At 36.7% G+C, this 27689-nt stretch overlaps 1 protein-coding gene across 44 annotated transcripts in view; it reads left to right on the top strand.

The window, feature by feature from the left end:
* FAM13B (family with sequence similarity 13 member B) overlaps positions 1–27689 on the top strand; it is a 95474-nt gene that overhangs the window by 58463 nt on the left and 9322 nt on the right. For 16 of the 44 annotated variants that reach the window (XM_086411728.1, XM_086411713.1, XM_086411702.1 and 13 more), the window contains 11 exons: positions 4144–4185; positions 4921–5076; positions 6839–6971; positions 14766–14830; positions 17332–17380; positions 17769–17916; positions 20623–20688; positions 22101–22311; positions 22872–23001; positions 24534–24615; positions 26231–26460. In XM_086411728.1, coding sequence (XP_086267854.1) covers positions 4144–4185; positions 4921–5076; positions 6839–6971; positions 14766–14830; positions 17332–17380; positions 17769–17916; positions 20623–20688; positions 22101–22311; positions 22872–23001; positions 24534–24615; positions 26231–26460 — 1312 coding nt within the window. The remainder of the gene's footprint in view (positions 1–4143; positions 4186–4920; positions 5077–6838; positions 6972–14765; positions 14831–17331; positions 17381–17768; positions 17917–20622; positions 20689–22100; positions 22312–22871; positions 23002–24533; positions 24616–26230; positions 26461–27689) is intronic. The other 28 variants (XM_086411732.1, XM_086411721.1, XM_086411726.1 and 25 more) reach the window with 3 other exon arrangements.

Below are 27689 nucleotides of genomic sequence, written 5' to 3'. Positions count from 1 at the left end.
AAGTCTTTGTGTGGACTTAAACTTTCATTTCTTTTGAGTAAATACCCAAAAGTACAATTGCTGTGTCACATAGTAGGTTGTTTTGTTTTTTTTTTAGTTAATTAATTAATTTTAATTGGAGGCTAATTACTTTACAATATTGTCGTGGTTTTTGCCGAACATTGACATGAATCAGCCAGCCACAGGCACACATGTGTTCCCATCCAGAACACCCCTCCCACCTCCCTCCCCATCCCATCCCCCAGGGTCATCCCAGTGCACCAGCCCTGAGCACCCTGTCTCATGCATTGAATCTGGACCAGTGATCCACCTCACAATATGATAATATACACATTTCAATGCTACCCTCTCAAATGATCCCACCCTGGCCTTCTCCCACAGAGTCCAAAAGACTGTTCTTTACATCTGTGTCTCTTTTGCTGTCTTGCATATAGGGTCATTGTTACCATCTTTTTAAATTCCATATATATGCATTTGTATACTGTATTAGTGTTTTTCTTTCTGACTTACTTTGCTGTATATAATAGGCTCCAGTTTCATCCATCCCATTAGAACTGATTCAAATGCATTCTTCTTACTGGCTGAGTAATCCATTGTGTATATGTACCACAGCTATTGTATCCATTTGTCTGCCGATGGACATCTGGGTTGCTTCCGTGTCCTGGCTATTGTAAGCAGTGCTGCAATGAACATTGGGGTACATGTGTCTCTTTCAGTTCTGGTTTCCTTGGTGTGTATGCCTAGCAGTGGGATTGCTGGGTCATATGGCAGTTCTATTTTCAGTTTTTTAAGGAATCTTCACACTGATCTCCATAGTGGCTGTACTAGTTTGCATTCCCACCAACAGTGTAAGAGGGTTCCTTTTTCTCCACACCCTCTCCAGCATTTATTGTTTGTAGACTTTTTGATAGCAGCCATTCTGACTGGCATGAGATGGAACCTCGTTGTGGTTTTGATTTGCATTTCTCTGATAAAGAGTGATGTTGAGCGTCTTTTCATGTGTTTGTTGGCCATCTGTATGTCTTCTTTGGAGAAATGTCTGTTTAGTTCTTTGGCCCACTTTTTGATTGGGTCATTTATTTTTCTGGAATTGAGCTGCAGGAGCTGCTTGTATATTTTTGAGATTAATTCTTTGTCAGTTGCTTTGTTTGCTATTATTTCTCCCATTCTGAAGGCTGTCTTTTCACCTTGCTTATAGTTTCCTTTGTTGTGCAGAAGCTTTTAATTTTAATTAGGTCCCATTTGTTTATTTTTGCTTTTATTTCCATTACTCTGGGAGGTGGGTCATAGAAGATCCTGCTGTGATTTATGTCAGAGAGTGTTTTGCTTATGTTTTCCTCTAGGAGTTTTATAGTTTCTGGTCTTAGGTTTAGATCTTTAATCCATTTTGAGTTTATTTTTGTGTATGGTGTTATAAAGTGTTCTAGTTTCATTCTTTCACAAGTGGTTGACCAGTTTTCCCAGCACCACTTGTTAAAGAGATTCTCTTTTCTCCATTGTATATTCTTGCCTCTTTTGTCAAAGATAAGGTGTCCATAGGTGTTTGGGTTTATCTCTGGGCTTTGTATTTTGTTCCATTGATCTATATTTCTGTCTTTGTGCCAGTACCATACTGTCTTGATGACTGTAGCTTTGTAGTATAGTCTGAAGTCAGGCAGGTTGATTCCTCCAGTTCCATTCTTCTTTCTCAAGATTGCTTTGGCTATTCGAGGTTTTTTTGTATTTCCATACAAATTGTGAAATTATTTGTTCTAGTTCTGTGAAAAATACCGTTGGTAGCTTGACAGGGATTGCATTGAATCTATAGATTGCTTTGGGTAGTATACTCATTTTCACTATATTGATTCTTCTGATCCATGAACATGGTATATTTCTCCATCTATTTGTGTCCTTTTTGATTTCTTTCATCAGTGTTTTATAGTTTTCTATATATAGGTCTTTTGTTTAGGTAGGTTTATTCCTAAGTATTTTATTCTTTTCATTGCAATGGTGAATGGAATTGTTTCCTTAGTTTCTGTTTCTGTTTTCTCATTGTTAGTGCATAGGAATGCAAGGGATTTCTGTGTGTTAATTTTATGTCCTGCAACTTTACTATGTTCATTGACTAGCTCTAGTAATTTTCTGGTGGAGTCTTAGGATTTTCTATGTAGAGGATCATGTCATCTGTAAACAGTGAGTTTTATACTTCTTCTTCTTTTCCAATCTGGATTCCTTTTATTTCTTTTTCTTCTATGATTTCTGTGGCTAAAACTTCCAGAACTATGTTGAATAGTAGCCGTGAGAGTGGGCACCCTTGTCTTGTTCTTGACTTTAGGGGAAATGCTTTCAGTTTTTCGCCTTTGAGGATAGTGTTTTCTGTGGGTTTATCATATATGGCTTTTATTATGTTGAGATATATTCCTTCTATTCCTGCTTTCTGGAGGTTTTTTATCATAAATGGATGTTGAATTTTGTCAAAGGCTTTCTCTGCATCTATTGAGGTAATGATACAGTTTTTATCTTTCAATTTGTTAATGTGGTGCATCACGTTGATCAGTTTGCGGATATTAAAGAATTCTTGCATCCCTGGCGTAAAGCCCACTTGGTCATGGTGTATGATCTTTTTAATATGTTGTTGGATTCTGTTTGCTAGAATTTTGTTAAGGATTTTTTGCATCTATGTTCATCAGTGATATTGGCTTGTAGTTTTATTTTTTTGTGGCATCTTTGTCTGGTGTTGGTATTAGGGTGAAGGTGGCCTCATAGAATGAGTTTGGAAGTTTACCTTCCTCTGCAATTTTCTGGAAGAGTTTGAGTAGGATAGATGCTAGCTCTTCTTTAAATTTTTGGTAGAATTCAGCTGTGAAGCTGTCTGGTCCTGGGCTTTTGTTTGCTGGAAGATTCCTGATTACAGTTTCAATTTCTGTGCTTGTGATGGGTCTGTTAAGATTTTCTATTTATTCCTGGTTCAGTTTTGGAAAGTTATACTTTTCTAAGAATTTGTCCATTTCGTCCAGGTTGTCCATTTTATTGGCATATAGTTGCTGATAGTAGTCTCTTATGATCCTTTGTATTTCTGTGTTGTCTGTTGTGATTTCTCCATTTTCATTTCTAATATTGTTGATTTGATTCTTCTCCCTTTTTTTCTTGATGAGTCTGGCTAATGTTTTGTTTATTTTATTTATCAACCAGCTTTTAGCTTTGTTGATTTTTGCTATGGTCTCCTTTGTTTCTTTTTCATTTATTCCTGCCCTAATTTTTATGATTTCTTTCCTTCTACTAACTGTGGGGTTCTTCATTTCTTCCCTTTCTAGTTGCTTTAGGTGTAGAGTTAGGTTATTTATTTGACTTTTGTCTTGTTTCTTGAGGTATGCCTGTATTGCTATGAACCTTCCCCTTAGCACTGCTTTTACTGAGTCCATAGGTTTTGGGTTATTGTGTACATAGTAGGTTTTATAAGAAGGCTGCCCAACTGGCTTCCAGGGTGGTTGAAACATTTTACATTCCCATTAGCATTATGTGAATGTTCTATTTGCTTCACATCCTTACCTACACTTTAATTTTCAGTATTTTAGTAGTATATATATATCTCATTGTGGGTTTTAAGTTGTATGTTTGATAGCTGTGGTAAAAATGAGTCTATTATCTATGTTTTTATAGGTATCAGTAGATACTGTGGTGTAAAATTTGCTAAGGAAAATGTTACCAGCACAGTGAATGATGTGGCCTGAATTTTTGTTTCTAATTTGCCTTTTCATTTTGTAGCTTGAGAATATCCTCTCAGTAGTAGTGTGTACTATTACTTTTGGCACGGAGCACAGGCCAGCATTGAGGCCTCCATACTGTCCTAGGTGAATACTTTTGTTTGGCCCAGAAGTCAGTTTTTTTTTTCCTTCAGGCTTAGAATAGGTCAGTGTTTTTCCAGGTAAGCACCAGGTGAAGTAATTGCATGCCCCCCCCCCCCCCAACACAAATGAACCAACACACACAGACAATAAGTATTTTAAGGGTCTTCTGTGAGAGTTTCTTTGGAAAATTAGAAAAGTAAAACTTAGTGCACACTCTCCTGGGTGTATCAAGGTAGTGTAAATGTGGAGTTTTTACCACATTTTGTAGTCATTTAGTATTGAAAATTTTACAGCTAATTTTTTTCTTTGATTACAGTGCCCATACATCACCCATCAGCATCTTACCAGCCTCTGCAGAGTAAGTAGTATACTTATAGAAGACAGCTTAAAAAGCTTTTAAAAATATTAATAAGCTGTAGAAATTAAAAGCATGTATTTATTGTAAATACTTACTTTAGAGGAGAGATTGTACATAAGGTAGTGAAACTGGTTAGTATTTTATGTACTTTAGTCAGAACAAATGAAGAAGGAATGTATTGCACTGATACACAAAGATGAACTTTTTTTCAGATGATTTTTTTTTAATCTGAACAATGCCAATAGAGCTTTTTTTTCTAGTAAAGGTTCCGTGCCCCACCCACTCCCCCCCCAAATGGCTGCTTTATTAATACTGGCTGTGGTGCATGGCATGTGGAATCTTAGTTCTCCAACCAGGGATTGAACCTGTGCCCCCTGCAGTGGAAATGCAGAGTCCTAACCACGGGACCACTGGGGAATTCCCTGAGAAGTCTTTTTAAATGGCTTTGTTATGTTGTAGGGAGGAATGAATTACTGGGACAAGTGATCATTCCTGCGTCAGTAGTAGTATTGACATGATTGATTTGTGTAATGTCTGTTTGGGCAAATTTCATTTTAAAATTTAAGCAATTATCATGTATTCCTTTTCTGTATTTCTTTTTCCACTCTAGCCTATTCATTTGAATACCATTGTATATTTTTTTAAACTGGTTGTACATTTTAAAGTTTGTGTTTATGTGACCAAATAACCTAGTTAGGGTGACTGCTTCTCACTAAAATGTGTTCTGTTTTATAGCATTTTAGAAAGAACAATTAGAGCAGCTGTGGAACAGCACCTTTTTGATCTGCAGAGCAGCATAGATCATGATCTTAAGAACTTACAGCAGCAAAGTCTCGTGTGTAATAATGAAGCAGGAAGTGTTAATTGTGATGGGGAAGGATCTAATAACCAGTAAGAAACTTTTAAAACATTTGACTACTTTTTATTGAATTATAAAATTGTTTCACCTTTTAAAAAACAGTTTTTTCTTTAATGATAGTGTCTGATCTTACTTGACCATTTCTGAAAGTCAGTGTGAAAAGTGACTTTGTATATACTTGCTTATAAATTGTATATACTTCTTCACATTACAAATCTCATAAGTCTTCTGTTAAGATAGTAGACATTGAGTCCAACAAAGTCTGTGAACACCAGATGAAGTAGTGGGCTTATATAATTACCTTTAGGATCTATGTTATGTGAAAAATAACTTTAAAAAGAGTAGACCTATATTCTGTTTTCCAGATGGTCACACCATGGCATGTAGTTTTCCAGATAGATAGGTACTGGGACAGCAGATTGACATCACTCCTAGTGCACATGGTCATTGAATGAATTGGTGAATGGAATCATCCTTTGCTATTTAACTTGTTTTCCTGTCTCCAGGCTTTGCCTTCCCTACCCTCTGTTGTTTTAGGTTAGCTGTTAATAATTGGATTTGTGAAAGTTAAAAGTACCCCATGTACTGTGTGGTGTGTGATGTTACTCCACTCTTCATCTGACTTTTTATCTTTAAGTGACGAAAGCTTCATATCCTTTCCTGTTACCTCAGCCCTAGAGGTGCTTTCTTCTGAGTCTACAGATGATTTTTATAGTTTGCATTGGTCAGTTTTTGTTTTGGGGACAAATCTATAGAGCAGCAGAGATCATGATCTTAAGAAAGACGTACCCAAATTTGGAGAATTCATAGGAAGGCCAAAAAAAAAAAAAAATAGATGACTAGGTAGAATTTTGTTTTTGTGTTAAGAATTAGATTTTTGAAGGCCAAATATGTCAAATACACCAGACTAGCTATCACATGTGGAATGAAACTGAGAAATTAATAGCTATAAATACCAATGCTGGGACTATGTTTATGGAATACCGGATTGTACAACTGCAGGTGTGCCATATAATCTGCATGGATGGCATCACCGCCAGCCTGTGCAGTGATGTGATGGCCCTGATTTGTGTGCTTTGAAGGCATTATTTGAACTATACAGGTGGATCTGTAGGAAGTATTTGAGTTGAATATGAAGGAAAGAAGCAGTATCCAAATGGTAGAAAGAGAAAAATGTTTCAAAGGATATAATATAAGCAGATTTCTTGGAGTTTGCCCTTTTGGCTTAGCTAGAGATCCTGAAAACCTATGTCTATGCTTAGATATTATTATAGAAATAACTCATATTCTCATGGTAGAATTCTCATATTGTCTGGTTGGGGTATCATCTTTATAAACAACCTGCAGTGTTTTACATATTCTAAATTATGTAAGATGAAAAAATCTGCAGTAGGAAGCTATTCCTGTTGTACTTGAAAAGGTGTTAAACACTGTTGCCCAGTGCTAGACTTGGGTTTTAATCTGCAAACAGGTCGTTACTATGATTTAGCATGTGCATTTGTAAGGGAGATCACTGTTTTGACACATAAATTATTTTTAAAGCCATTCATTTGCTGTGAAAATATTCAAAGTGGATAATAAATTAAGGTCCTTACAACATCCCATGGAAGGACAGAAATAAACTTTGAATCCTTTATAATCTAACTTGACATGCTAAATAAACTGGATCTTTATGAAAAAGATATGTTTTCTACTATGAGAAAAAGTTTCAGATTGTTACTTTTATTTATTTATTTTAAAGGCATTACATATTCAACATGTGGCTTGATCTGACTTTTTAATCTTCATTACTAGGGTTGATATTGCTGATGGTATTATTAATGCCAGTGAACATAACAGAGACTGTTCAGAACCTGTGGCTAGCACTAATTTAGACAATGAAGTTATGCAGCAGGATTTTGTATTTGAGGATGAAGAAAATAACCAGGTAAGAAATGTAGAGACTTAAAAATCTCTGTGTTAAGTGTACTAGATCAACAGTCCCCCACCTTCTTGGCACTAGGGACTAGTTTCATGGAAGACAGTTTTTCCATGGATTTGGTGGGGGGTGCTGGTTCCGGTGGTAATGAGAACAGTGGCAGATGAAGTATTGCTCGCTTGCCTGCCTGCCTCTCACCTCTGCTGTGGGCTGATCCTCACAGGCCAGGATCCTAACAGACCGCAGCCCAGGTGGTGGAAACCCATGTATGTACTAGATTACAATTCTGATTGCTTTATGTGTTCCTTTGGTACCAGAAGCCTTAGTTCACTTTCTTTGCTGATACATGTGTTTGTCTTGATTCCAAGTCCCAAGAACATACATTGTTTCAGTGGAGATAAGGAACCATCATTGAATAGAGAAGTAGATGCAGAATACCTTATTTTTAAATACTTTTCTGGAAGGAAACAAATTACAGTGTCAGCTGAGGTGATTGTTGGTTTTATGGTTGAATTTTGTTCTTTTTAAAAGCCATGTATGTCCCAGATATTTTCTGAAGAACATGGACTCTTTTCATAATTATGGAAAGCCCATGAACATCATTTAAGAAGTAAATTATTTTCACTGTCAACATTTTTTAGTAATAACATTTAAAAAATAATTTCAGTTAGTGTACAAAGCATTTTTCTAAGACATGTTTCAAAGTTTTGTTAACACTTTTTAAAATAAGATACTTAATGGATGAGGAAATTTTCTTCAGCATGTTTTCATTCTAAATCATATGCTAACATACATATTGTAACGAATCAAAGATTTGTGTTTAGGCTTTCCCTCTTAATAGCAGTATAACTTTGACTAGTTACCTAACTTTTCTGAATTTTTGGTTTTTGTTTTTCTTTATATAAGTGGGAGGTAATACCCACTCTAGAGGTTTGTTATAAAGATACAAAGAAGTAAAAGTACAAACCTATTTTATGAACTGGAAAACATTTCACAGAATTTAAGCTGCTCCTGGACTTAGTTTTATTGGACTCGTATGTAACTAATATTCTTACTTTCTTTCACTGGCATATTAATCTTTTTTCATCTGTTCATGGTTATTGATTCTGTTCTTGTCTCTTTGCTCCACTGATACACTTTCTTCACTTAGCTTTCAGGATATCTCACTCCTCTGTTGTTTTTTTCCCTCCTTGACTGGCTGTTGTATCCCTTTGCTGATTGCTTTTTGTGTTCTGAAATTTAATATGGCCCAGGGCCCAGTTTTCTCAAGTCACTAATTTTCATTACTCCAGTGGTAATCTCATTTAGTCTAATGGTTTTAAATACCATCTCTCAGCTAAAGGCTCCCAAGTTTATACTCTAGTCCAGATCTCTCTCTTAACTTTAGATTCCTATACCTAGAAGCTCTGCTCGGCGTTGAATATCTTTGTTGTTGTTCAGTCGCTAAGTCGTGTCCAACTCTTTGCAACCCTGTGGACTGCAGCATGCCAGGCTTCCCTGTCCTTCACTGTCTCCCTGAGTTTGCTCAAACTCACGTCCATTGAGTTAGTGATGCCATTCAATCATCTCATCCTCTGTTGCCCTCTTCTCTTCTTGCTCTCAATCTTTTCCCAGCATCAGGGTCTTTTCAAATGAGTTGGCTCTTCATATCAGGTGGCCGAAGTATTAGAGCTTCACCTTCAGCATCAGTCCTTCCAATGAATATTCAGGGTTGATTTCCTTTAGGATTGACTGGTTTGATCTCCTTGAAGTCCACAGAACTCTCAAGGTCCTTTCCAACACCACAATTCAAAAGTATCAATTCTTCAGCGCTCAGCCTTCTTTATTGTCCGCCTCTCACATCTATATATGACTACTGGAAAAATCATTGCTTTGACTATATGGATCTTTATTGGCAAAGTGGTATCTCTGCTTTTTAATACGCTGTCTAGGTTTGTCATACCTTTCCTTCAAAGGAGCAAGTGTCTTTTAATTTTGTGGCTGCAGTCACCATCTACAGTGATTTTGAAGCTGAAGAAAATGAAATGTCACCATTTCTACTTTTCCTCCATCTATTTGCCATGAAGCAATGGGACCGAATGCCGTGATCTTCTCTTTTTCAATGTTGAGTTTTAAGCCAGCTTTTTCACTCTCCTCTCACTTTCATCAAGAGACCACATTCTGCCATTAGAGTGGTATCTCTATATCTGAGGTTGTTGATATTTCTCCTGGCAATCTTGAATATCTTAACATCTTAATTAAACATCTTAATATCTTAAAACATCTTTTTTTTTTTTTTAAAGACTCATTTATTTGTTTATTTTGGCTGTACTGGGTCTTTGTTGCTGTGCAGGCTTTTCTCTAGTTACCAAGTGGGGACTGCTCTCCAGTTGTGGTGTGTAGGCTTCTCCTTGCGGTGGCTTCTCTTGCTGCAGAGCATGGATTCTAGGGCGCACAGGCTCCAGTAGTTTCCATGTGTGGGCTCAGTAGTTGTGGCTCTCAGGCTCTAGAGCTTGGGCTCATGGGCTCAGTTGCCCTGAAGCATGTGGCCTCTTCCTGGAGCAGGGATTTTATCTGGACCACCAGGGACCACTAGACCACCAGGGAAGCCCTGATAAACATCTTATAAACATTTTATAAGCATCTTAACATGCTTAAACAAGCTGCATGGCAAGGTTTAAAAAAAAAATTCTATACCTTTATTATAAGCTAAATGCTTGCATAAATTTTATTATAAACTAAATGCTTGCATAAATTTGCATAAATTTGGCTGTTTCTCTTTCCTTCATCAACTGTGAATGATCCTTGCCAGTGTTTGGGATTTTGGCCATGCTAATAGGTATCTAGTGTTATCTCGTTGATACAGTTTACAATTCCCTCATGACATAGGGTTCAGCATCTTTTCTGAAAATATGCTTATTTTGCCATCTGAATATCTTGGCTGAGTTCAGGTCTCTTGTTCATTTTTTGATTGAGTTGTTTACTGAGTTTTAAAAGTTCTTTATTATTTTGAGTAAGTCTCTTATCAGATATAAAATATCAGGTCTTAGGAAATCTTAAGGATTTTTATATTGATATGATGAGATTGATCTCTTAAGTTTTTAGTTATAACAAGTTCTATAGTAATTTGTACTGTTTGAGGGTGGAAAGTGTCAGTAAATCAGTAGCCTGATTTGAGTTCATATCAAAATATCTGATGTTATCAGTAAATTTCTCATATCGTGCCGTGCCAAGATGCTTCAGTCATGTCCGACTCTTTGCGACCCTGTGGACTGTAGCCTACCAGGCTCCTCTGTCCATGGGATTTTCCAGGCAGGAATACTGGAGTGGGTCTCTGTGCAGAGGATGTTCCTGACCCAGGGATTGAACTCACATCTGTGGCTCCCACAGTATAGGCGAATTCTTTACTGGTGAGCCACTGGGGAAGCCCAGATTTCTCATAAAAGCAGTTCATTTCCGGATTAGCAGACCTTCATGGCTGGCACCTTGCCAAATTTGCAATTATTTATATCTTCTGAACCCTATTTATATCTTCTGAACCCTGAGAAATTGCTGGAATTTAAGTACCTCCTTTCAGAAGTGAAGGCCAGAAGTATTTGGGAAGCTCTAGCAGACAACCAAGAGGAAGAAATAGCTATCAGTTTGACTTGAATTGTTATGAGACTCCACTTTCTTTTTTTAAACAGAAATACTCAATACCTCTGACAGGCAACAACCATTCAATAATGTGTTGTTTTTTAAATCAGTCTCTCTTTTTAAAACAGTCTCTCTTTTAAAATTAAAAAAATTGAGGTATAGTTGACATATTACGTTAGTTTCAAGTGCATAACATTGAGTACCTGTATATATTGTGAAATGATCACAAGTCTAGTTATTAGTATCTGTTACCACACAGTTAAATTTTTTTTCTTGTGATGAGTCTTTTAAGATCTACTCTCAGTAGCTTTCAGATATGCAATATAGTATTATTAACTGTAGTTATGATGATGTATGTTATAGTTCTATATCTTATTTATTTTTTATCTAGAAAGTTTGTACCTTTTGATTACCTTCACCCATTTTCCCCACTACCAACCCTCACCTCTGGCAACCACCAGATATGTTTTCTATATAGATGTTTGACTTTATCTTAAAATTCCACATAAAAGTGAGATCATATGGTATTTGTCTTTGTCTAACTTATTTCACTTAGTCATAATGCCTTCAAGGTCCGTCCATGTTATTGCAAGTGGGGATGCTGGGTTTTTTTTTTTAATGGCAGAATAATATTGCATTGTGTGTGTGTTACATGTATACACACCCACACAGAAAATTATTCAGCTGTTTATCTATTGAGGGACACTTAGGTTGTTTCTGTATCTTGACTATTGTAAATAATCCTGCAGTAAACGTGGAGGTGCACCTGTCTTTTTGAGGCAGCATTTTTCTTTGCTTCACATAAACATCCGGAAATGGAATTGCTGGTAAGCATGGTAGTTCTATTTTTGATTCTTTGAGAAGCCTCCATACCATTTTCCTTAGTGGCTGTACCAATTTACATTTCCATCTCCAAAACACGAGGGTTCCTTTTTATCCACATCCTCACTGGCACTTACTTTGTGTTGTCTTTTTGGTGATAGCCATTCTAATGGGTGTGAGGTAGTATCTCACTGTGGGTTTGATTTGCATTTTCCTGATAGTGATGTTGAGCACCTTTTCATGTACTTGTTGGCCATCTGTACTTCGTTTTTGGGAAAATGTCTATTTAGATGTTCTGCCCATTTTTTAATTGTATTATTTATTTTTTGCTATTGAGTTTTATGAGTTCTGTTTATATTTTGGAGATTAACTCCTTATCCAAATACATGATTTTGCAAGTAGTTTCTCCCATTCTGTAGGTTATTTTTTCATTTTGTTGATGATTCATCTGCTGTGGAGACCTCATCAGTTTTGCCCACATTAATTCAGTGAAAGAAATTGGGCTAGATTGAAGAATATTTAATGTATTTTTATAAAACCTTTAAAAATTGTGGATCATTGTGCTATATATATGAAACTTATATAATATTGTATATAAACTATACCTCGATTAAAACATTTTTTTTAAGTCTTCATAACCTAACTGATGGGGCTTCCCAGGTGGCGCAGTGGTAAAGAATCTGCCTGTCAATGCAGGAGACATAAGAGACACAGGTTTGCTCTCTGAGTCGGGAAGATCCCCTAGAGTAGGAAATGGCAACCCACTCCAGTACTCTTGCCAGGGAAATTCTATGGGCAGAAGAGCCTGGCGGGTTACAGTCCATGGGGTTGCAAAAAATTGGACATGACTGAGCACATACCTTTCACATTTAATCTAACTGACAGAAAAATATAATGAGTTGGCACTCATTTAAATGGAAAGTTGTTGTTAATTAAAAAGTTTTTTTCTGCTTAACACACAGCAGATTTTTGCTCCAATGTGTTTTTATATCTGTTGAACTATAAAATCAAGTTGGAGACTACAGTTTTAAGTTTTTCTGGGTAATCCAAATTTTTAGATTCTAAAGTTCTGTAGCTTTATTTCTGCCATCTGGTGGTTGAAAATGCTTTAGTAAGTTTTCTTATAAGCAGATGAAATGTGTAGAATAAAGCAGGGATAGTTAGCTTATCTAAAAGAAGTAGCTGCCGTACTTGAGCAAAACTAGGTCAGCGGAGATGGAAGGATGAGCGACTAAGCCATGTGGAAGTATCGTTGTGGATGGCTAAGGAATGGGTGGAGACCAAGGAAATTACTGGTCTTTAATTAGCTCCTGTCAGGAAGTCCTGACAGCCCCTAATACCTTGGCAATATGATTGTGCTGTAGCTGCTGCTCCCACTGTTGCTGCCATTGCCACCACCTTTTTTCACCAAAGGGCTCTAGCTTTCCTGAATTGAGACCAGCGTGCCTTAGGTGTCCTTTATGAGGACTCTGATGTTTGTGGAGAAGGGAGGGAAGACAGCACAGGCTGCTTTGTCATCTGATATTTTAGAAAAAAGAGCTTTTTTCTTCTTGTGTATAAAGGATTAAATATTTTATCTGGAATGAATTCTGAGAAAGTAAAATTTTTCTAAGTGATGAAGTATATTTTAGTTTCTAAGGAAAGTATTGCATATTTCCTGTATGTTAAATGAAGACTGGCTGTATTCTAACATGACTAATAACTTTTATTTTTCTTTGTCCTGAGATATTGTGTAGAGCACAGTTCTGCACTCGACTCTGAATTTCATCTGTCTTTTCCACTGCTGGGCTGTCAGCTTTTGCTGTTGTCACTACATTTTTTTATATTATCCCTAATTGAGATCTTGTTTAATACTTTTCACTATTTAAGAATTGTGTTGCCTAAATCTGGGTGGAGGATATGTGGATATTAGTTATATCAGTGATCATATTTTATTTCAGTTATTTCATAGTAAAAAGAATTATAGGTTAAGTTAGGGTTGGTCATGTAATAGTATGCTTTATAATAGAGCTTTACAGTTTTTCTTATAAGCTCTTTCTTTTGATTCTCTGACAACAACCATAAGATAGGCACATAAGTGATTGTTACTGTCTTATTTTCCATCAGAAGGAAAGAACTGGGACTTGAATTTGGTGGAGTAAAGCAAAAAGGCTCGTTTTAAATATTGAATCTGTATAATGGTTTTTCACGGTTCCCGAAACCCTCATATTTAAGAATGTAAAGCTATATTCCAGAGCATGGAGGTTGTTGAAGTCTGATTTTTAGATCAGTGGTTCTATACACTTTGGGTCCCAAGGACCTCTTTATACTCTAGAACTCTGAATTATTGAGGGTCCCAAAAAACTTTTGTGTACCTAGGTATGTCTATTAGTATTTAGTATATTAGAAATTAAAACTGAGCAATTAAAATATTTATTAATTCACTTAACATAATAAACTCACTCAAGGTGACATAAATAAGATTGCTTTTTTTTCTTAATAAAAAGCAGCTATTTTTAAAAGAAGTTATTTTGAGGCATGGCATTGTTATACATACTTAGCGATCTTGCTACTGTCTGACTTAGAAGTCAGCTGGATTCCCATATGTGCTTCTGCATTCTCTCTGTTGCTATAGATTCTTTTGTTTCAAGTGCATGAGGCTAGTTAGCTTCACAGAGATACATTCAAAAAGAGAGTATTTTAATAACTTTTTACAGACTGTCTTTCACATTAAACAAAACTGCACAAGTAGTAGTTTCTTAATCTAGGAAGATCAAATCTTGATTTCTGAGGTGATCATCAAAAACACTAAAAGGTTTACATAGTTTGAAGTATGCACAGGACATTTGTATTAGACTTGATAGGTATTTATTTTAGGGAGGAGTAGGCATGGAATGGTATCTCAGAGCCCATTGGAAAATTAGGGAGCATTCTCATGTGCTTTTGAGTTTCAGCGTTGTTATTTCAAATATATGTCATAAAGGGATCTGGTGAACTGTGTGACTCCTCTGCTACCTGTTAGGAAGTTAACCAACTTGTATGTTCATTGCTGACGAGAAAGAGTAGTAGCTGACCATCATTTTTAGAGGAGAAAATTCTAAGGAAGGAAAAAGAATGTGATAGTAGTAGCAGTAGCTCTTGCCCAGTAGGGTAGTAAGAAAAACAGGGTCCTCATTTTATACACATGCACCCCCATACACACAACTCAAATTTTGAGGAAGGTCAATTACTCTCTAAAAAAGGACATTAACACCTGCAGACTATTTTAAGTAGTAGTTAAAAGAGGGGCATTTGACTAATTTATAATCTAATATCCTAATTTGGATTGGAAACTTCTCAACTTTAAGGGGATGGGAACTCCTTAATAAGTGGTGTTCTTTTTGTCAGTGTGTAGGTATATTGTTAGAGCCATGCAGTGACCATGGTGATGGTGAAGATGACTGTCTTGAGAGGTAAGCATTTTTTCTTGTTGTTGCTAATTAACTATTCATTTTGAAAATTGGAGTTCTTTACAGATTCTGGGGTGAATTTTTTAGATGAAGCTTTCTGTTACAACATATATTTTAGGTGAGCAAACAAAACCAAACATCTTATTTTGATGATAAGTATAAAGCATATTAGAGCTTCCCAGATGGCTCAGTGGCAAAGAATCCACCTGCCAAAGCAGGATACTCAGTTTGGACCCCTGGGTTGGGAAGATCCCCGGAGAAGGAAATGGCAACCCACTCCAGTATTCTTGCCTGGGAAATCCCGTGGACAGAGGAGCCTGGTGGGTTACAGTCCATGGCGTCACAGAGAGTCAGATATGACTGAGCTACTGAGCAGCAGCAGCAGCATAAGGCATACTAAATGTCCATAAATATTCAGAGTAGATACAGGTTAAGACAGGTGTTATAAATTGGAAAACATTCAGAAATTAGAACACTGCCTTCTTGGAAACACTTCAAACTTTTCACTTGATTTGTAGAACAGTTCGGGAGTTTATTGATACTCTGAATACATGCTTCAGTGAGTTAATTCAGAAGTCTTGGAACTGTCTACAGCTAACTGAAAGATAGTAACATATTTGCCTGGACAAACATATAGGGATTTTTTACTCCTATTCCAGTTCCTCTGTGTGTCCTAGTACAGTCCGACGCAGTTAGTGCTTGTTTATGTCCTTGGCTTGCAGTAATGGAAGGGGGCATTCCCTAGGCAATAAGTCTTTTACGAAAATGGCAACCCACTCCAGTACTCTTGCCTGGAGAATCCCATGGACGGAGGAGCCTGGTGGGCTACAGTCCACAGGGTTGCAAAGAGTCGGACACAACTGAGCGAATCCTTAGTCACCATAGATACTTGATAGAGTCCCTTTGAACAGAAGCTTTCTAGAATGTTTTAAAGTTTTGGATATCATTACTCTTTTTATGATTTGTTAAGACATTGCTAAAAAATGTGGATAATTTTCTTAAGAATGACGGTTTGATCTTCTGAAAACATCAGTAATGAAGTTGTAGATTAGACTGTTAATACCGAGAAATCCCATACAACGTTACTGATTTGGTGGTAGCCTGTTGGCAAGGGTAAACTTGCATTAATGTTGTTATCTCTCTTAATTGTGAGTAGAAAACCTGTTCTCTTAGGGCAAGTAAATTCTTTGGAGCCGTATCTCTGAAGCATCCCCCTACACTGAAGGTCCACAGATTGCCTGCTTACAGCAGCTCCTTGTGCTTCCTTTCAGGAGGCAGGAATGATTCTCTTCCAGCCCAGGGAATATTGGAGCTATGGGCTGAAGATAAAAGATTAACAGCATTAACAGGCATCCCCAAAATGATGACATCTGGATTTGATAGAACAATAAGGATCCAACTAGTGAGGACTCAAGCTTTATCGAGAAAGCTCTTTCCTCTTCAACTTACGTGTAGATTAGCAAGCTGCTTTTTAGACCAAAAGATTTTCTTGGTTAGGTAGATTACATTTTGCTTGTTTAACCCTCATGTTTCTAAAATTTAGATGATTACGTCTTTTAATCTGTTAGGCTAGAATTTAACTCATTCCCTCATTTGTTCCCACTCTAAGCAAAAGAGAGCCTTTGCTTGCCAGGGAATTTAGTTTGTTTTTCATGTTTAGCAGACAAGGTAATTATATATATATGAGGAGCTGACTTGCCACATTTAGATCAAGACCTGTCTTCTGAGTGCACACTTTTACGGCAGGGGAGGAGCAGCACCTATGAGTATCACTGTAGATTGCATTATCACGGTGTCTTTGGGGAGGAGAACATTCCTACAGTCAGCATATTGATAACTTACTGTGATACTAGATATTCTGTTGAGGTCAAGTAGGTAGAGATGATTTGTGACAGCTTGCTTTAACACTTGTTCTACATAGGGATTAGTTTTTATAAAGGGAAATAAATGAATTGAAATTTTATAAAATTTCCTTTTTATGTTGTTACCATTATGTTTTGAAGAAGGAGAGGTTTAGAAGTAGTAACTTTGTTTTGATTGTAATAGAATACCATCAGATTTAAAATTTAGGACATAGCTATACTTTAAAAAAAAATCTTTAAATGGAAAAAGATGTCCCAGAATATGGAAAAATGAAGTAAATTGGTTAAAACTATTACTTATTTTATAGAATCTTTTCCATTATATATTCATTTCTTTTGTTTTTTATTTATTGTGAATTATATTTTTCCTTTTAAAGTGTTTTTCATTTTGGGGAGTAGATGTGTAAGGGAGTGGTGAATGTACTTAATTTTTCTGAACATGAACTGATTCTCTGGATATTTTCAGTAGTGTGTGTTTTTCAGATATAGGGCTCCAAAGAATGGGCATATGTGCAGGTGTCATTTTCTTTTCTCACACTGTAAATGCTAACTGTATGAGGAAGAGAGGAATCTAGATAAGAAATATGCAGTGATAGTAACCAATTTATTCTTAAAAGACTAATAACTTTACTTGATTTTTAGGAAAGAATATTTGTCATTTGACAGTGATAAATTGTCACACTTGATTCTGGTAAGAATTACTTTTCTTTATGGTTCTTTGAAGTTTGACTAGGTTTAACCTACCAGTTATGGTATCTGGCCTTTGACTCTTGTGTTTAATAGGTTTAAAGGAGATTTAAATGCAAATACTCTTACCAGTTGTTTTACAATCAAGCAGCAACTTGATTTGCCACTTTTGGTTTGTTTTTGCTTTTGTTTTCTAATTTGCCACTTTTGATTGCAAGAACAGTTTCCTCAGTTTGGGATCCAAACTTTGTCTTGAATGGTGGGACTGGGACAGTTGCCTATGTAGGCACGGTAAACTCATGAGGACCATGCAAGAACATAAGCTGGTTGTTTTTAAATAGGGCATGGAAAGCTTCTTGTTTGTGAAATGTATTCTTTATTTTAAAATACAGGATTCTAGTAGCAAGATATGTGATTTGAATGCCAACACTGAATCAGAAGTGCCAGGAAGTCAAAGTGTTGGTGTTCAAGGGGAAGCAGCATGTGTCCAAATTCCACATTTAGATCTGAAGAATGTTTCTGATGGTGATAAATGGGAAGGTAATTTTACCCACACACATTATTTTCCTGATAATGTTATTTGTAACTGAAATTACCCAAGGCAGTAATGAGATTACTGCCCTTTTCTGAGCAACCTTATTCGTTTTTATTTGATTCATGTAAGAGTGAGTGACTATTTTTACTCAAATGCGCTAATGAAATTATGGGGCAGTTATCTCATTTGAATTAATTCTTATCCATTAGCTCTGAGGATGGATGTTAAAATATAAAGAAAATAAAATCAAGGGTAGGCTGTTGTTAATTGTTAAACCAAATCAGGTGCTATCTCCCAGTTTTTGAAAGTCCAGTATGCTAGGGTTTAGGGATCTCACCACTTTAAATAGAGAGCCTAGAATACAGCTACCTTTTCTTTATAATCATCAGAAATACATTTAAAAAGAAATTATCTTCAGAGGTATTTGTAAGCAAATATTGTACTATGTCCCTGTATCTCTGTTAGGTTTTGAAGGTATGGGAGCAGGGTCCTAACAAGTTTTACAAAGGAGAGTAATTTTAATTTTAACTTAAAAGGCAAAACCACATGAGTTAAAACTCACAGATGTGTATTTAAGACCTTCATTTCATTGTATGTAAGTTTTTTTTTTTAATCAAAAGGAGCAAAAACTATAAATAAATACCAAACTTCAGTGAATGATCAGCATGCAGAAGGGTTTATGGAGGAGTATATGAATATCTACTGTTTACTTTGAAATCCATGAAGAAAACAAGATGGTTAATGGAATGGAAATGTTATGAAGCAAGTATAGTGAAATGTTAGTAGTAGAATCTAGGGGATTGGTATATGGATGTCCTTTGTAAAATTCTCTAAAAACTTTGCTGTGTATTTGTAAACTTTGAAGTAAAATGTTGCAGTTGAGAAGTAGAAATAAGAAGCATATTTGGATCCAGGGGGGCTTCTGGATCATATCCTGTCCTATGTAAAGAGATAAGGAGATCACTCAGAAATCTTAAAGTTACATATTTGTTCACTTGAATGAAGATCCCTTCGTAATCTCACCTTTGGCAAGTTAGCCAATGACATATGAGGAATTGCAATGCCAATATCATGTGCTCCTTTTGCCACCTCAAGTCTGCACACCTGATCACAGTTGGAGCATTTTTATTTATTTTTAAGGTATAGCCAATATTTTAAAAGCCCCAGCCAAGTCATTCTGCCAATCTTTACTGCTGTCTTTCAATCCCTACTCCTCCTCCCTTTTTGGTCTAGATGTTTGGCATGCCCAGCGGTGTATTATGTGTCATAACTTAGACTAAATCAGGAAGTTATCTTCCATTTACTTTGTTCTGGGTTATTCAGGATGTTTGGGATTTATGAAGATGCTCCCCCAGGGTTAGGGATATATTAGCATTCTGGTGGCAATGAAGATCAAATGTCCCTTTAAGTTACTCATCCTGGCGTAGTTACTGAGAAGGAGTGGTGGTCATCAGAGCATCCTTTGAGCTGAAAGTTAGGAAAGGAGTCTCTGAAAGATGAAGCTGGGCTTCTGACAGAGTATTTAATGCTGTTGCTTTTTGGAGGATGCAGATAAATAGCCCTTTATAGTCCTTGGCCTGAGGGTCCTGATCTTAAGTTTTAAGCATAGAAGACCATTTGTTTTCCATTGTCTGAGGAGATAGGACATTCTCTGTCCAGCTTCAGCTTTCTGAGGGCTTCCCTAAAGAGAGCCTGATGCTAGGCTCTCTTTTGTTGCCTTGTTGGAATCCACTGACTCTTTACAAATTGTTGTGGTAGGGAAGGGAAGGTCACTATGTACTCCTGATCCCTGATTTTCAGTGTCTGAGCTGCCCTGGCTCAACAGCTGTGACAAGTCCACATAGACCTCCTCCTGGCTTTTCCAGAAATACGGGTCAGTGACTTGCAGAGAGCCAACAGCAGTCGACACCTGAGTGAACTTCTCAGCCATGAACTCTGCATGTGCTTGGGAGAGTGGCTGTTAGCAGACCATGTTGCTCCTTCCACTTGTGCCCACAATACAGAGACTGATTTTCCATAACTGGGAGTTTAGGATATTCTAAAATAATAGTCTTCCTCAAGAAACCAAATTACTTTAGATCTGCATACCTTGGAAAAAGAGATGTACCCCATTTGAAATGACTCTTAACAGAGAAGTAGGGTGACTTCAAATGGAGGACCATCTCATTCTTCCTAAGTATATGGGTCTTGGGTTTTTGTATTGTTCCAAGGGTAGTCAGCAAAATGCAGTTAGTGAATGGGTAGCACATGTCTGCCACCAGTATGCATTTGTAGCCATCCAAAGGTCTTGGTTTTTAATGTAAGTGGACATCTTCAGATTCTTACCTGCTGGCTCTTGTATGAGATAACAGTAGAATCTTTTTGCAGAGCAAACTAAGGGAAATATTTTTCTGTCAAATTGTTTATACTGAAAAGCTTCCACAGTACCTGATTAAGTTTCCATTTCTTCAGTTTTATGTTTGAGTTTTAATAGAACAGCACTACTTTAATTTTTTTGCCTTGCTTGCTGAAATGGAAATGTATGTTTGTGTTTGTTTTTAAAGTTTGGTTAGTAGTAATTTCTTTGAATAAAGTTTTTGAGCAGAATGCCTAACAGGTTTTAGGGAAATGTTTTTGGTATCTTTGGCTTTGTGTTAGTTATGTGTATGGTTTGTTCTGACTGTGCTGTGTGTTCACTTTAGTATTTTTTGCCATTTTTTCCATTTTATTAGCGTCATGCCCTATCACTTTTCCCCTCATTGATTTCAAAACAATGCATCTGCAGAGAGATGGGGAGGGTAAGTATGGTTCACCATAGTTTAGCTTTTTTGCCTTTTTATGGTTCACTTTGTTTGCCTTTTTATTAGCCCTTCTCCTGCTGTCCCCAAATATTAGGAAAACTGTTCTGGGTTAAAAATGATACCCAGAAAATACTGTTTTTTGTTAGTTCCCTCTTTTTCTTAAAACAGGAGATTTCTCATAAAATGTTTATTACCAGTTACTTATTTTCTGGGAAGCAGGTACAAGGGTTGCTTTGAAAATCACTTTATTGCTGGGTTTATTACGGGATTGCACGCTATGTACCCAATTTTTAGTTATCAGATAGATCTGGGCTTTAAAAAACGAAGTTGATTATGTTCTTATTATCCTGAAAAAATGTAATGCTTTAAATTGCTAATGCATAAAGTTAAACTAAATTAGTAGCAGTTCATAGGTATTGTGCAAAAAAAAAAAAAGTCATTCTTGCTTTTTGACACTGTCAAGCCAATTTTTGCATCCTAAAATATTTAACTCATTTTTGCTATTAAAAGCCATAGCATCAAAATTTACACTATAGTCATATATTAAGTTAATGTGTAGATGGAAAAGTCCCTATCCCCTCCCCAAATCAAGGGGGATACTTGAAGATAATTATGTATTTGGAGTATATTTGTGGGTTGTGTGTTTATCTGTATGTGTTCTGTATGTAATCAAGCCTTATTTGTGCAGAGACATCAGATACCTCAATATGGCTTCATATGAGAACTTATAGGATAACTCCAATAAAATAAATGTACTTAAGGAGTACTGCTGTTAAATTTTGTGTTGTTAATACTTTTGGGTTTAATTATTAAAATATGTATTATACACAGAAATCCTGTAGCAGAAAATAACCACCTCTGTTTAATGTTAGAGTCCTGGTATTGTCAGGTGAATTAGCTGCTTGTTTATAAATCTAACAATTCTTTTGTTGGAGTCCAAGAGCCATTTGCTGAGTATTCTGAATAGCATGGGGAATAGCTTCCACTTCTTAACATAGTCACTTGACAGTGAGGGACAATTTATTCATCTGGCAGCATTTGGCTCAGTTAAATTCCCAATTAAGGACTGTTAAATGTTTACTGTTTCTAAATGAAGACTTTTCCCTACTGGAAAAATAGCATTTAGTATAATTTTGAAGAGCTTGACAGTGTCCCTTCTTGCTTTGTGACTGGGTTCAGAAATTTAAAGTGTAACTCCTTATGTGAAATTAGGACTGAAGTAAAAAGTGAAGCTCAGACAACTTTAAACAATAGTAGGCTGTATGAAGATCCTAGGAGCCCATAAATATTATATTATATGAACCACTACAGAATGATATGGTTTAAAGAACATATAGCTGATACTGTGTGACTTTTTTTCATACAGAACCAAGAGACCCATGGTACTATTCTTTATGTTTGTTTTCCAGAGCCATTTCCTGCTTTTAAGTCTTGGCAGGAAGACTCTGAGTCTGGAGAAGCTCAGCTGTCTCCACAAGCTGGAAGAATGAATCATCACCCCCTGGAAGAAGACTGTCCTCCAGTGTTATCACATCGGAGTTTAGATTTTGGGCAAAGCCAGCGTTTCCTACATGATCCAGAAATGTTGGATTCCTCATCTAAAGCACTTTCTTTTGCTAGGTAAGTGATGTTTATGTTTTTATGGGCAGTGAATCCTATCACATACCCAGGTCCTTTGAGAGATTTTAATCCTCTAGGCCTATAGTTGAAAGCTTTCTTCCCAATTTCATGAAGCATGCTTTTGTGGTTTATTATTTTGAGTGCCCCCAAATTGAGTTCTTTGAGCGTCTATTAAGGTTTGCTCTCTAATAGACATCTTTCCGTGATGTATTTATTTATTCATTCATGACTGAAATTGATCCTGAAAGTTAAAACGTTTCCTTTGCAGTTTGGACACCAAAAGAGCTCTAAGCTGCTTGGTGTCTTTGTGTTTTATCTGCATTTGCCCAAGCGCCTTTTGAATAATTCCAGATTGTTTTCATTGCTACTGTGTTAGCTTTTTGTGGTCTCTAGCGTAGTTCAAGTTTCTTTCTACCATTTGTCCTTCAGTGTTAGGGGTTTAATTGCACTTAAAAAATTTACTTCTTGATAATAGTGTGATGTTTTATCAGGGTAATAGGAGAGATGGTGTTGATAACTTGAAAATTTAACTACAGTGTTCACCTCTTGTTTTAATTCAGGATTCGAAGATCATCCTTTAGTTCAAAAGATGAAAAAAGAGAGGACAGAACACCATATCAATTAGTCAAGAAACTTCAGAAAAAAATCAGACAATTTGAGGAACAATTTGAAAGGGAAAGAAATGGCAAGGTGAGTTTGTAACACTGCCCATTGTAAAGTAGATCTGTTGGAACTTAGAGGACATTCTCCCATCTCTTACCTGGGAGAGAGAACTAATCTAAGACGTCCAGAAAAATAGCGCTTATATAGATCTGAGATTATATAGTTCCTTGTCACCCCACTCCAGTACTCTTGCCTGGAAAATCCCATGGATGGAGGAGCCTGGTGGGCTGCAGTCCATGGGGTCTCGAGGAGTTGGACATGACTGAGCGACGTCACTTTCACTTTTCACTTTCCTGCATTGGAGAAGGAAATGGCAACCCACTCCAGTATTCTTGCCTGGAGAATCCCAGGGACAGCGGAGCCTGGTGGGCTGCCGTCTATGGGGTTGCACAGAGACTAAAGCGACTTAGCAGCAGCAGCAGCAGCAGCAGCAGCAGCCGCCGCCTTCTGATTCCGGACTAGTATTCTTGCCATTGTACCACTGAATTTTTGTATTTCTGTTGGAAAAGAGCTTGTTGAATTTTAAGGCAAATACTTTACATTGACAAATTATATTAATGCTATTTCTGCTCCCTCAAAAACCACAGGTAGCCAGGGGAGGTGGGCATGAAGGGGTGAGATATTTAATCGTTAGAACATGTGAAGTAGGTAAAGTCTTATACTTGAAGTCAGAAGACGTTTAGTTAGATCTGCTTTCTGCCAGTTGCTAGACCCTCCTCTGAGAGAGCTTTACTTAATATCTTGCCCTGTCTACTTAAAGTAAGATAAATGAAGATTGAGTGAACTCTCTGCTGTGAACACTGTCAAATACTATTTGAGCAGAAATTAAAATAACCTTTGGGACTTCCTGGCGGTCCAGTGGTTAAGACTCCACACTTCCATGTAAGGAGGTGAGGGTTCCATTCCTGGTGAGGGGACTAAGATCCTGTATGCCACACTGCATGCTGCAAAAAAAACTCAAAAAAACACCCCAACAATAACAACAACAAAAAACCCCACATTGCATACCCACAAAGATTTTAATGATTGTTTCTTATATTTTTTTTAGGATCTCATTTATTAATTTTACTGAGGTATTAACATATTTCTTAAAAACATTATCTTTATGAAGAAACAGTGTCAGTCTATGAGTAGATTTATAGTCGTAGAGTTGTTGTAGGTTGGATTATCTGGGAAGCATGCTGCGACAGAGATATCAGTGCATGCCATTTCCAAGGGAGTGTTTAGGGAGAATTGCAGCTGTAAGGAGTAAGGCAGCATGGTTGAGAGGGGAATGTAGACCTGGGATATAGTTGCATTCATGGCCTCAGCCTGATTCCACAGTGTTTCCAACTAGGATGGCTGAATTAATATGATTCAGGATTGACTGAATTAAGATGAAGAAGTCAGGCCTTTTTAATCCTATATAACCAGTCATGGATATGAGCTGCTCTGGAGGAGGGGTTTGTAACCTTGGGCCAGGCAGCTCATGTGGGCAAAGGCAATTCCTAGAGAGGGACTTAGCACAGACAGGGGTTGATGAGTGCATAATCTGTGATTCTGTTTTTCTAATTTTTCAGCCCTCCTACAGTGATATAGCAGCCAATCCAAAGGTATTAAAATGGATGACAGAGCTCACCAAACTGCGAAAGCAAATTAAAGGTATAAAATGGGCATTTTTCAATATAATTGCATTTAAAAATATTCTTTATAATAATATCTGAGCATTATAGTTATAATTTTTGATAACTTTAAATCTTGAACACTGGCAAAATAAAAGTTCTCTTATTTTTTTTATTAGTTATAATCAAAATTTAAATACTATATTGTATTCTTCCAAATGTCTTTCCTCTTCTTTGATTAATAATAGTCTTTTGATGGGTGCTGTAGATGGTATTGTATTGTGAAGTTTGTATGAGTATTTCAAATATTAAGCAGTTTTGAGTTTGGGTAGGTATTAAGAATTTTTGATGGGTATTTCATCTAAGATTGAGAATATCTAATCATCAATCATTTATACTACAAAGACTAAATTATAAGTTGTGTTGAATCAAAAACTGGGTCTTGTGTTACTGGGTGTCAGCCCAGTATAGCAGTTGCTAAGATACATTTACTTTGTGGGTATTTAGTGAATAAGCTTTTTAATGATTGTTAATACTTAAAGAATTATCTGTACCAAGTGTGGATGTATAAGATGGAGTATCACATTTGGTTTACTCATTTGAATTTATAAAACAAAAATTTTAATGTCTGTAAGTACCAAGTACTTGAAGACATCTGAGGTTGTAGTGGTGAACAAGACTGAGTCCCTGTTGTCATTTGAGTTTATTTACATTCTTATGGTTAATTAAGTTCTCCTACCTATTTAGAATTTTCCTTTACAATTCTGTAAAAAATTTTCTCATTTAACACCAGTTTCCAACCATAAATGAAAATCACTACTTTTAATGTATTACTAATGAGTGTTATTAAATTATTAGCCTCCTAATTTCCCAGTTTTCTTTCACTCTTACTGTCCTACAGTAAGTGCATTCTCTGCATCCAGAATTATTTTTTATTAAAAAACTATGTACTGTCTTATTTATAGCTCTTCAGTGAGCTTCCTTTTCCACTTAGAACAAAGTTCAAACCCTTTGCTGGCTTTCAAGGCTTTTTATACTCTGCCCTTTCCCCCCATTTTATCACTTTTCCTTATTTTCTGTTTTTTAAAATATGTCATGGTTTAAGAACATTGGCTTGGCTGTTGCCTCAACTGAGCAGAAATGTTCTTCCCCTAAATCTTCTATACTAGGTTAGTCCCTTTTTATTCCATGTTCAGCTAGGATGTCACCATCTCAGAAAGGCCTTCTTTATCAGTTCCATCCAAAGGAGTTGCTCTTTCAAAAAGCATGTCTCTTTAACATTGTGACATCATTCTGTTTTATCTTCTTTATAGCACTTAGCACTCACTGAAATTATTTTATGAATCTAATTACTTAGTTTTTATTTTTTACTTCCTGAGTATATGACAACAGAGACCATGTCTGTTTGTTTACTGCTGTTACGCTCATCAGAGCATCTTACTCTAGTAGGCATTGTATGAATATTGGTTGAAAGAAAAATCATACAGTTCTCCTGGTATATATATAATTTAAATATTTCATGTGATCTTGAAATACCTGAGCCTGTGTGTTGTCGATGTATACTTTCCTCTTGTATGTCTTGCATCTCTTTTGATTTAGTTGAATTTTAGCTAAAATCAGTGGTACTGATTTATCCTCTTGATTTTAAAATGTAGATGCAAAACACAAAACTTCTGATGGAGAATTTGTACCTCAGACACGTCCACGTAGTAACACTCTTCCAAAAAGCTTTGGCTCTTCTCTAGACCATGAAGATGAAGAGAATGAAGATGACTCCAAGGTCATTCACAAGGAGAAGAAGCCATCTAAGGAAGCAACACTTGAACTTATTCTGAAAAGACTCAAAGAAAAACGTGTCGAGAGGTGTCTTCCAGAAGATATCAAAGTAATCTTGAGCTGTGGTTTTTGCCCAGGCTAGCCTTTAGAATCACTGAAATAAAATAATTGAGATAGAGGCATAATGATGTCTAGGTAATCTGCTGCCCTGAGTCAACAAGTTTGCAGTTAAGAAAAATGTTTTTATCAGCACAACATAAGTGCCTGAGTTACAATAATAAAACTAAAAAAACTTGAATGTGATCTGTTCACTTATATTGGAATCAGTTAGCAAGATGAGTGTGTTTGATATACCTGAGTTTGAATCTTGGTCTTGTATCTTAGTAGTTGCATGTATTAAACTCTTAGCTTATTATGCCAGTTTCTGACTGTGCATTCTTCCAGTGAATCCCTTCAGTAGCCATGTGACTGTGATTATGTCCATTAAAATGACACAGTATACAAAACGCATTGCCTAGGGCAGTCCTGGTCAAGGCACTTGGCACCCAAGATCATTTATCAGATGAAGTTTGCTGAAAGAGTGCAGAGGTAGATTGCTTGAGGTGAACTTTTAGTGATGAATCTTGATGTGCACCCCTCTTGACAACAGAGTACACCTCATGGTCTCAATATTAGAGTCTTTCTCCCTTCAAACAGAGCTGGCTTAGAAATTCTAGTAGCTGCCCTCCCCAGTTTTTCTTGGTTTTGCTTTTATGTTATACCAACCTCCTCTCCTCCCCACTCCCTTTCCTATAAATGATTTTGATTGGAGAAGGAAATGGCAACCCACTCCAGTGTTTTTGCCTGGAGAATCCCAGGGACAAGGGAGCCTGGTGGGCTGCTGTCTGTGGGGTTGCACAGAGTTGGACACAACTGAAGCGACTTAGCAGTAGCAGCAGGAGCTTTATTCAGATTCATTCTCCTAGGTTTAAGATTTAAACTTGAGGTTGTAATCAGTGTTTTACAAAGTTTACGCTACTGAATGTACTTAATATAAAATTCTTGTTATAGAAAGTACGTATCCTCTGAATTTTTTCTTTTTACCTCTTATTTTCATTCTGGTGGTAAACAGGGTCGATTTAACCACTCCTGGTAGTAACTGGAAGGCTTCCCTGGTGGCTCAGTGATAAAACAATCTGCCTGCAATGCAGGAGATGTGGGTTCGATTCCCGGGTCGGGAAGATCTGTGGAGGAGGACTTGGCAACCCACTCCAGTATTCTTGCCTGGAAAATCCCATGGACAGAGGAGCCTGGTGGGCTACAGTCCATGGGTCACAAGAGAGTCAGACATGGCTTAGC

This window comes from Bos grunniens, chromosome 7 (assembly GCF_055505025.1).
Source record: "Bos grunniens cultivar Pamir isolate PY7600 chromosome 7, Bosgru_T2T1.0, whole genome shotgun sequence".
NCBI lineage: Eukaryota > Metazoa > Chordata > Mammalia > Artiodactyla > Bovidae > Bos > Bos grunniens.
Note: the sequence above shows the minus strand (reverse complement) of the source record. Positions and strands in the feature narration are given on the sequence as shown.